This window comes from Mandrillus leucophaeus, unplaced genomic scaffold, assembly GCF_000951045.1.
Source record: "Mandrillus leucophaeus isolate KB7577 unplaced genomic scaffold, Mleu.le_1.0 Scaffold202, whole genome shotgun sequence".
Classification (NCBI taxonomy): domain Eukaryota; kingdom Metazoa; phylum Chordata; class Mammalia; order Primates; family Cercopithecidae; genus Mandrillus; species Mandrillus leucophaeus.
In genome coordinates, this window is record NW_012102055.1 from 632,237 (window position 1) to 644,174 (window position 11,938).

General features: G+C 36.8%; 1 protein-coding gene across 1 annotated transcript in view; it reads left to right on the top strand.

Moving 5' to 3' along the window:
• The window catches only part of MACROD2 (MACRO domain containing 2), a 584,358-nt gene that overhangs the window by 459,351 nt on the left and 113,069 nt on the right, over positions 1–11,938 (top strand). The window contains exon 5 of the mRNA XM_011979458.1: positions 1,193–1,261. Within this exon, the coding sequence (XP_011834848.1) occupies positions 1,193–1,261 (69 nt within the window). The remainder of the gene's footprint in view (positions 1–1,192; positions 1,262–11,938) is intronic.

Sequence of the window (11,938 nt, forward strand, 5' to 3'; positions counted from 1 at the left end):
CTATAGTTTATATATAGTATATTTATACATGTAAACTATATATACTATATGTATATAACTATATATAACTATTATATATAACTGTATAACTATACATATTCCCTGCTACTACATGAAAAACTATATATACACTCTATATGTATATGTATACTACATATCCTCTATAGTTTATATATATTTATACATATAAACTATATATATAGTGTGTGTGTGTATATATATATACACATGCGCACTCTATAAATACTTTTTTCTATAGTAACAGGGTTATGGAACTAAAGATAACTCATATATGCATAAAAACTAACACACATTTGGAATCAAATCACAGATCACATCTTTTCTAGCCCATCTTTTGTCCAAAACGTGTGTGTGTGTGTGTGTGTGTATATATATATATGTATATTCCTTTTCCAGTTATCAGGTATTAAACATTGCAAATGATTTTAGCAATCCTGCTTGTCTAGATTTACTGTTTGAATGGGAGGGAGTAGACTAGTTAGCCCTTATCCTGGAGGCCAAACATGACTAGAGTCACTAGGGGCTGATGACACTGAGAAGAGAGGTCTACTCTAATGCAGTTAATTGGTGCTGTGAGAGGAACAGAAAGTTCCACGTCCTTAGTCCCCATTTTCCCCTTCTGTTCTCTGGTGACATGAAAGTTCCTGGTGGCTGCTGGTGCCCCGTGCCAAATGCTCCCCTTCTTCCCGGCCTCTGTGCTGACAGCCATCAGAGCTGCTCCCTGCAGTTTGACAGCCTGGCATAACGGAGCAGTAGTGCTGTGCTAAGAAAAAAACAAACTTTACAAACACACACACAAAAGCACTTTGTAAGAACTTGCAAGGATATACTTTCTTTCACAATCTGTTACCAAGAAAAATAATATACCATCCTTTGAGGAATGAGGAAGAAACAAAATGCCAAAGGATACTACTAGCAACAAGTAGCATTTTTCACCAAAAAATAGATTGTAGCCCACTGGTCTCTGACTTAACTGAAGGTTCCTGTTTCACTAACTATAAAAGAGATTCCCAAAGCACTAGCCCCTTCAAAGAGCATTCAGTGTATTCAAGCGTGCTGCAGGCTCATGCTTTCTCTGGTGGAGAGTGGAGGGAGGTGCAGGGCAGGAAAGCCACAGCCTGACTTCTAGAAGGATGAACTCTGAGGCAGTGTTTCTTTTTCTGCTTTATAGATGGTGTCAACACTGTCACGGTGCCTGGCCCCGCTTCTGAAGAGGCAGTGGAAGACTGTAAAGATGAAGGTATGAGGCCACTAACTACATCTAATGATTGCAGACTCTTAGACCATTTGGGCTTGTTTATATGGAAAAACGAGGCAGCAAGTCAAATATAACTAGGTTTTCTTAAGTGTCTCTGTTTCCAATACAATCGACTATCCCACCGACTCTCTTTTATTGCATATCTAGCCTTTATAGAAAACACACACACACACACACACACACACACACACATATATATAACATTTACATTTGTTCCTTTGGAAAATAACTATTTATGAAATGAGAGAAACTATGTTTAGAGATGTTTATTTAAAACACCAGAATTAGTCAGTTCTGCTCTTTACAGCCACTCATCAGGAAAAGGTTTGAAAGAGTGGCATTTGAGAACCACCAACCAGGGAGCACCATTTTTCAAAAAGGAAAGAAATGTTTGAAAGGCATCCTTAGAAACAAATCTTTGGCAAGAGCATCATTCTCCATTCTGTCGACGGTTACTCTGAGAAAATGTTGCTGACCCAAGTATTTCCAGAAAAAGTAAAAAAAAAAAAAAATTACTCTTTAGAAGACAATTTGAGGAAGGAAGAAGTAGTGGAGACATTGATGTGGGGATGCTAGAATTAAAAAATATATATCTAAAGGAAAACAAAATAGTCCTTTTTTCTCTCTCTCTCCTGGTTCATTGGCAAGTCCCCAGATGAAAAGGTAATATAAGCATACCTTACTTTCTTGCACTTCATTTTACTATGCTTTGAAAATACTGCATTTTTTACAAATTGAAGTTTTGTGGGAACCCTGCATCAAGCAAGTCTGTTGGCACCATTTTCCCAACAGCATGTCCTCATTTCATGTCTCTGTGTCACGCTTTGATAATTCTCACAGTATTTCAAACCTTTTTACTATTATTCTATCTGTAATGGTGATCTGTGATCAGTGATTACTACTATAATTGTTTTGGGGTGCTATGTACTATGCCCATAAAAGATAGTGGACTAACTTAGTAAATGTGGTTCTGACTATTCCACTGACCCACTATTCCCCTGTCTGTTTCCCTTTTCTCAGGCGTCCCTATCCCCTAAAACACAACAATATTGGAATTAGGCCAATTAATAGACCTACAATAGCCTCTATGTGTTCACGTGATAGGAAGAGTTGCATACTAAATCATACTTTAAATCAGAAGCTAGCTATGTTTAAGTTTAGTGAGGAAGGTATGTTGAAATCTGAGATAGGCTGAAATCTAGGCGTCTTGTGCCTAGTTGTGAATTCAAAGGAAAAGTTCTTGAAGGAAATTAAAATTGCTACTCCAGTGGACACATGAATGATAAGAAACTGAAACAGCCTTATTGCTGATAAGGAGAAAGTTTTGATGGTCTGGATGGAAGATCAAACCAGCCATAACATTCCCTTAAGCCAGAGCCTAGTCCAGAGCAAAGTACTAGATTTCTTCAATTCTACTGATGCTGAGAGAAGTGAGAAAGCTGCAAAAGGAAAATTGGACCTTAGCAGAGGCTGATTCATGAGGTTTAAGGAAACAAGCTGTTTCCATTACATTAATGTGCAAGGTGAAGCAGCAAGTACTGATGTAAAAGCTGCAGCAAGTTATCCAGAAGATCTAGCTAAGATCACTGATGAAGGTGGCTACACTAAGCAACAGATTTTCAATGTAGACAAAACAGCCTTCTGTTAGAAGATGAGGCCATTTAGCATTTTCATAGCTAGAGGGGAGAAGTCAATGCCTGACTTCAAAGGACAAGCTGGCTCTCTTGTTAGGGGCTAATGCAGCTGGTGACTTTAAGTTGAAGACAATGCTCATTTACTATTCCAAGAATCATAGTGCTCTTAAGAATTAGTCAAGGCTACCCTACCTGTGCTCTGTAAATGGCACAACAAAGCCTGTATTATAGCACGTCTGTTTATAGCATTGTTTACTGAATATTTTAAGCCCACTGTTGAGACCTACTCAGAAAAAAAATGATTCTTTTCAAAATATTACTGCTTATTGACAATGCACCTGGTCTTTCAAGAGTTATGATGGAGATGTACAAGGAATGTAATGTTGCCTTCATGCCTGCTAACACATCTATTCTGCAGACAATGGATCAGGGAGTAATTTTGACTTTCAAGTCTTTCTATTTAAGAAATATATTTTCTAACACTGTAACTGCCATAGATAGTGATGTCATCCTCTGATGAATCTGGGCAAAGTAAACTGAAAATATGGAAAGGATTGACTATTCTAGATGACATTAAGAATATTCAAGAAAGAAGGTCAAAATATCAACATTAGCAAGGGTTTGAAATAAGTTAATTCCAACCCTCATGGATGACTTTCAGGGGTTCAAGACTTCAGTGGAGGAAGTAACTAAAGATGTGGTAGAAATGTCAAGAGAACTAGAAGTGGAGACTGAAGATGTGACTTAACTACAATCTCATGAGAAACTTGAACAAATGAGAAGTTGCATCTTATTTATTAAAAAAAGAAAGTGGCTTCTTGAGATGGAAGCAGGTTTGAGAGTATTGAGTTCAATTTTTTGTTTGTTTGTTTTTGAGATGGAGTTTCGCTCTTGTTGCCCAAGCTGGAGTGCAATGGCGCAATTTTGGCTCACTGCAACCTCTTCCTCCCAGGTACAAGCAATTCTCCTGTCTCAGCCTCACAAATAGCTCAGATTACAGGCATGCACCACCACAACCAGCTTTTTTTGTTGTTTTTTTGCTTTTTGTTTTTTTTAAAGTAGAGATGAGCTTTCACCTTGTTATTCAGGCTGGTCACTAACTCCTGACCTCAGGTGATCCACCCGCCTCGGCCTCCCAAAATGCTGGGATTACAGGCAAGCAACACTGTGCCTGGCCTTACTCAGTTCAATTTTAAGATAATTCCTACTGTGCATAAAATGCCATCAAACAGCATTGCATGCCACAGAGAAATCTTTTGTGAAAGGAAGAGACAATCATTGTGGCAAGCTTCATCATTGTCTTATTTTAAGAAATTACCATAGCTAGCCAGGCATGGTGGCTCACACCTGTAATCCCAGCACTTTGGGAGGCCGAAGCGGGCGGATCATGAGGTCAGGAGATTGAGATCATCCTGGCTAACATGGTGAAACCCAGTATCTACTAAAAATACAAAAAATTAGCCAGGCATGGTGGCGGGCACCTGTAGTCCCAGCTACTCGGGAGGCTAAGGCAGGAGAATGGTGTGAACCCAAGAGACAGGGCTTGCAGTGAGCCAATATCATGCCACTGCACTTCAGCCTGGGCGACACAGCGAGACTCCGTCTCAAAAAAAAGAAAGAAATTACCATAAGTACCTCAACCTTGAGCAACCAAGTGGTGGCCATCAACATTGAGTGGCCAGTAGTGACCATCAACATTGAGGCAAGACCCTCCACCAGGAAAAAGATTACAAGTTGCTGAAGGCTTAGATGATGATTGGCATATTTTAGTGATAAAGTATTTTTCAGTTAGAGTACATTAACTGTTTTTTAAGACATAGTGTATCTAAAAATATAACTGATGTCAAATACCCACATAGGCTCTGATGGGAAACTCTAGGTCATCTCAGAGAGATAAATAAATCTGATCAAATGCGATCAGAGTGAAAAGACAGAAAGTGGTGTTCATCTTAAGCAAAAATTTTGGTCATACCAATCATTTAGTTTGTGCTAAAAATTTTAAAGTGTCATGCAGTTGAGTGGCAGAGTTTAAGAAACATGAAAGAGAGATAAATTAATTTGAATATGACCATGTTTCAGGCTGGGATTTTTCCTGTTGAGTTGTTTAGTTTGGAGATATCGCACCTTCACAGAAGCACACTGTTTGTGATGTTTCTTGATGCTTTTAGGAACTCACACCATTAATTGCTTATGCCAGGATTCATTTTTTGGAATACTTTTAGGATTTTTTTAACATAAAACTTTTAATGATGGTAACTCCATGAAGAAGTTCTGTTATGTATCACAAATGCAGTTCCTATGTAAGACTAAATGTGAAGTTTTAGGAGTATTACTGAAATAAGCCATTAGTATCCATTAACCTATTTACTTAGGGAAAATAGAAATGTTTTAAAATCCAAACTAGTATGCAGTCTTCTTTCAATTAAAAACAGAATGCCTAGGGTATGATTTTTGGCTTTTTCTTCTGAAATAGCATGTACAGAAAACCACTGCTTTTAATTGATTATCAGTTCAAAGCTTAGACCAGCTTAGAACAAGTGTCTAATGCTGTTGGAACTATTGTCTTGACTGATAGATACCTAGCTTAGAATGAAAAAAAAAATCTATTGAAATCCTTCAAGATCGAGGTCAAGATAAGGTTAAAAGGCAGTCATATGTGTTGAGGATTCATTTCAAACATTCTCCATTATTAGCTTTCATGCAGAAATATCTCTTCTCTGTGACATCTGGGCTATTTTAGAGCTCTGCAGTTATAAGATTGCTTATAGAAATGCTCATTACACTCTCCAGTTTAAGTGGCAGAACATTTTTGCTGATCAAATGTCCTGAAGAAGCCCTTGCTCTCTTGAGTTTGTTTTCAGACTTTGATCCTGACCAAGCATCTTCTTGGGCTTTAGAATCACTGATATTATGGACAGGTCTTTTTTTCTCTTTCTAATAAAACTCCCAAGAATTTTGAGACTCATTTGGTTATTTCCAGCTTTGCTTGTCAGTGGGCTGGCTTTACATTTGTTATAACCTTAGTTTCCACAGGAAATTAGCATCTTCTAGGGTGCAAAGATTGAAAACAAATAAATAAAAAATAAGATGGCTAATGTCACTTTGGAGACCAGATATTTAAAAAATTCGAACAGTCATGTGAAGGTTGAAGAATTTCAAAAGGAAGTATTGTAAACCAGGTATCCTCTATGCCAGCAGTTTTGTTTTAATGTTCTAGACATATTTTCCACTGGGAACCAGGAACCCATGCTTGCTGCCTGCTTACCCCCATGTACTTGCTAACTGTGCCAGCTGCCAACAGAAGGAGATGCAACCGACTGGCTCATGGATCAAGAGCTAGATTGTGAGCTACACACTGATGACACCTGTTCCCAATGAGTCATTACAGCCATAGGGTGGGCAGGACTTGAGCTGGGAGCATGAGATATTAGCAGGAAGAATGCTGATGAATAATTCATCCGGAATGCATGCCAAGGATTTGGCAACCAGGATTGAATTGAAATTAACTCCAAGGTAAAGCTGGCCTGGGAAAAGATTTGTGGGTCAGTAGGCCTTCTGAGGTTATTTCTGAAATAGGATGTGTACTTATCTATTGAGGACTTCTTTCTCTACTGGTTAAAAATACTCTGTTGATTTAATGGTAGTTTGCACTTTAAATCCTTAAAAACAAATTTAGGAGTACAAGTATTAAGGCTATTTAAGTTAACAAATATACAAGCAATCATATTAAAGGGGCATATAAACACAGAGGTAAAATTCATAGGAATGTCAAGTACTCCAGATGAAACTTTTATGAAGTTATTATTATTACTATTTAAGATATAGCCAACCTCCTTAAGATAAACAATATGCTCTGTTCTAGTTTTTTCAACACTTCTAATAGCTTATTTTCACCCAGAGCCAAGGTCAAGGCAGCTTTCTGGGGGAAAATAAAGTGCTGTTTAAACTCATCTTAATTCACCTGCCTTATTATTTAATCAGTACCTAATTTAAATTTGAAGGTCAACTAGGCCAAATCATATGCTCATTAATATTAACAACAAAATCAATTAATACTCAGGTGCATACCCGAGCTTGTATTCCTTTGGAACACCATGTAAGTCATACAATTGCTATTTTTGGTATTTTTGAAATAGGATGTCACCTGGCAAAGGGTTTCTTAACCCTTAATCTAGTTTCAAACCTCCTAGAAGTCAAAATTACTGTAGGAAAAGGGGAAAGCTAGCGTCAAGAGTCAGCCTTGCCAAAGTGAACAAAAGAGAAAGATTATGTACTAGGAAGAGGATTCAGGAATGTGCAAGAGATGAGAGCACAAATTATTCCGACCACTGAGCACTGTAGGCCTGGCCAGTGGTGCGGACTCAAAATTGTTCTGAAAAATGGCATTGTTTCTGTTCTTCGCCTGAACTGTTGAGGAGAAACAAAACCAAGGCCGCCAATGAAATTCCTCTCGAGACTCTCCAGGCTAATTTTTCTTTGTCCTATTCCCATTCTTGGTGTTCACCATCCCTCACCAAGCATCCTCACCCTCTCACTCATCAGAGCGAGAACAAGGTTGTCCTCTGCCCTGGATCTGCATTGATAGAGGGTCTGAATATGCTTGAGCATCCCTGAGTTATCCCTCTTGGATAGTAGGAGCCTTAAGTGTAGAATGAAAGTGGCCGTCCTCGGCTGGTATACTGAAGGGGAAAGAAGATGCATTGAGTGTCTCCTGTACACAATGCTTTACATTTATAACAATGTAGTCTTCGTTTCTCAAAAGGGTAACCTAAGACTCAGAGAAGGAGAGAGGAAAAAGGTGTGTGTGTGGGAAGTGAGGATAGGAGAATGATTTTATTACTGTTAACTGCCATAGCTAATACCTACTTAAGCTTATGCAATCTCTTTAAAAGGTAATATTTATCATATTTTTAATATAAAATTATTTTTGCTTATAAGAATGTCTTTATTGTAAAATATTTTTTTTTTAGTAAAAGGCGAAAGATTTATTCGACCTGAAAAGAAACCAGTGAATATTGTAAAATATTTTGTAATGCAAAAAAATAAGAATGAAAGCATAGCCATTTCCCTTTAAGCATTAAATTGTAGGAAAATAAAAGTCTTTATTCTATTTCTTCATTTAACAGTAACACTGTGAATATTTACCCATGTCTTTAAAAGTTCTTCAAAGGCATGAATTTTATTGATGTCGTAACATTTTATCATCTGGTTGTCCCACAATTTACATAGCCAGTGCCCTAATGTTAGATAACTTAGTTATTTACAGTTTTCTTCCTAGTATAAATAATGGAGAAATACAACGCCTACATTTTGGATAAATCTTTGTGTGTATCTATGATCAGTTCCTCAGGACAAATTCCTGGATTTTATTGATTTATGAGGGAAAAGGTTAAAATATTTTTATTATTTACATATATTTTCTTATTTTAAAAGTAATGTGTGTTTATTACATACAAAAAAATAAGCAAAAGAAGAAAGCAAAAATATCACTCACAACCCCAGTACCCAGAAATAGGCATATGTAATATGCTGATATATAAACTCTTAGTGTTTTTCTAGTTAACCTCATACATATATGGAGGGGTTTTTTTTGGGTATTCTGCAATGCATACAAGTCTGAACCTGTCTTTCAAATATAACAGTACATTAAAAATTCTTCCCACATCTTTTGACAGTCTATCATCATTTAATTGTGTATTCCAGTAAATAAATGTTTATAATTTTTATCCAGCCTCAATTTTGAATTGTTTCTATGGTTTCAGTTTTAAATTCCATACTGACCAGAAACATCCCTTTAACCTTGTAAAATGATCATCATCATTTCGGTAAGAAAATTTTAGTAAATGTGAATACATGCAGATTTGTGTGTTTTCTACAATGAATAGTTTTTTTTTATTTTTCTGATTGTTTAATTAATATATTTATTGCACAAAATACAAATAATGGAAGAGAGTAAAAAATATTACATATAATCACAGCACCCAGAGATAACTACCATTCTCATTTTGGAGACTATCATGCATCTCTTTCTGAATATATGAACATACAAAACTTTATGTAAAATGTATGATTTTAATGCAATTTTTCTCTTTTTGTTGCTTATGTACTCCTCACCATTCAATCACTCAGAGAGTAAAATACACGGACTAAGAGTCTAGTCTCTTCTTCCAACTACTTGGGCCCAGATTCCAATCCTACCCTGACCAAGCTGTGTGACCTTTGGCAAATTATTTAATCTTCCTACTCCTCAACTTGAGTTTCCTCATACGTAAAATAAGAACAATAATAGCACCTACCTCAAAAATATTAAGCATTAAAGTGATTCAGTCCATTTAAAGATTTTCAAGGTGTTCATGGTATACAGTAGGAGGCTTAATTTTTTTAGTCATTATTAAATATATATATATGTTTATTTTACAAATATTGTGTTATATTCCACATACCTTGCTAAATCTTGCTCTGCTACAGGCAGCCAAACTTGGTGGAAATCTCTGCCAGTCATTGCGCAAAGATCTAATTAATCCATTTTAAAGCTCACATGATATTCCATAGTTTGGCTGTACCATAATTTATTCAACCATTCTCCTATGATAAGCAAGCACTTTCTTTCCACTCTATTGCCACATAGACTATGCTGCAATAGACATCTTTGCACACATATCCTTATATGCTGATGCTTTTATTTGTATGGAAAGATTCCAGAAATGTGAGTTCTGCTTTAAGGAGTATGTGTTTTTAATAGATGTTGACAAATTGCTTTCCCAACAGGCTATATCAGTTCATATTTCTGTCAGCAACTGTTATTTTTGTTCTTTCTGATTTTCGACAGTTCAATGAGTGTAAAGTAATCTCTCATTATTGCTTTTAAAAAGTCGTCAGTGTTATCATCCCAATTTTGCAGATAACTGGGGCTCAGAAAGTTTGGATAGCTGAATCAGTTTCCCAAAAGCTGGAACCAGAATTTGGAAGCCAAATCTGTCTGAACCCAAAGCCCATGCATTTTCTATCCACCATGCTGCCTCCCATATCATGCATTTGGAGCAGAGGACTTTCTTTGCCTGAGTAGGTAGGATACAGGTGTGTCCAGAGAACACAGAGGGTGTCATGAGAACCCTGGGAACTGTGACTGGAACCACGGCAACAGGGAAGGCAGTTTGGAGCTAGCTGCTTGGTCCATATCATGACCTTGACCCTAAGCTAGGGACTACAATGAAATGAGTACACAGAAACCTCCAATCATGCCCCCGACTACATGTAAAACCCAAACCACTTTGTATGATATTCCTGGTCCTTTTGTGCTTCCTTAGACCCTGCTTGTACCTTACTCTATAGCCTGACTCAGTTATTTGTCCTTTCCCAAGTGCCACTGGTCTGAAGCATTCTGCCCTCACGCTGTCACATCCATTTTGTTCTTTATTCTGTACATGAAAATCCTGACCATTTTTCAAAGTCAATCTCAATATCTTTCTTACCCTAACTAGAACCCTTACTCCATCGTTCCCCCGCTCCCATCCTTCCTTCTTCCATCACAAATTATCTGAGCAAACATTACAATGACAGAAATTATAATAGATAATACAGGTGAGGGGGGTGGTGCATGCATATTTTCACTTTTCTTGATTTCTCCCATCTTCATTACAATTCACCCCATAGAGTAGTAAACTATCCTGCTTCTCATAAATTTGTTTGTAAACTTTAAATATTATCATGGACCTTGTATCAATATTAGTTACATACATATCTAGCTCACTAGAATGTAGATCTCTTAAGAGCAGATACAAAATCTCATTCATTTTTATGTTCTCAACAAAGCACAGCACAGTGGCTTGCACATAGTAGGTCCTCATATTTGTTTAATCAAAAGGAATAAAATGGTGTGTACATAACAGTTTCTGTGATGCTGTTGATGATTTAACAGTTTCTTGGAGAATGTAATTGAGAGTTATGCATAAAATTAGAGACTTCACACGACTCTAGAAAGTGTGAATGAGAAATTATCTGAAATTTTTTCCACAAGAATTAACTAGAGAATTGGAGATAGAACCTATCATAGAGAATGGGCCACTTTTAATTCTAATATTATAGCCACTTTCCCAAATTTGTTTTTTACTATTATTAAGGCTTCCTAATAAAAGAAATTCCCTTTCAGAATTCTGTTGTTTCAGAAGTAAATTTTCCCAAAAATGTCACACTGCAGAAATATAAAAGGTAAATTCAAGCCCAAGACTTTTCCTATTTGTTCACTTTCAGACTTGGATATTCTTCCCCTCTAAGAGAATATAATAAACTTCTTTTAAAGCAGTACATATTTATCTACTATTTAATACAGTTTAAAATATTCCTAAGTGGCAATTGGAAGGTAAGTGGTAGTTCCCTTCCAAATACACTTTAATGTGCATATATTATTTTTCCTTACTAATTAAGTATGGCTGTAATAATATATTTGTAACAGCCAATTCTGTTATATGATCTCTTGGGACATATTTCTAAAGATCTTGTGGATAAGACTTGAAAACAAAATCTAGACTAGGACATGGAGATTATTTGAATGGGTTTACAATCCCTTTGTCCAACATAGTATTTTGGACCTAAATTTATGTCCAAATAGGTCCAAATTTATATGAGCATCCTTGTGATCATTTTCAAATTCAGTGGCCTTATTTTTGAATTCCTTGGGCCAAGCCATGAAGCCTTTATCAGTCTCAATTTATTTCAAATTCACATCACCACTGCTGTGTGGCCTTAGGTAATGTTTTTAGCTCGTGCCTCAGTTTTCTCATGTGTAAAAAAGGGAACCATAATAGTATTTATATCATGGGGCTGCAAAAACTGAAAGAGTTAATATACTTACAGTGCTTACAGCAGCTTCTCAAACAGTAAACTTTCAACAAGAGTTGGCAGCATTATTATTTATTTTTTTTTTTTGGAGACGGAGTCTCGCTCTGTCGCCCAGGCTGGAGTGCAGTGGCCGGATCTCAGCTCACTGCAAGCTCCGCCTCCCGGGTTTACGCCATTCTCCTGCCTC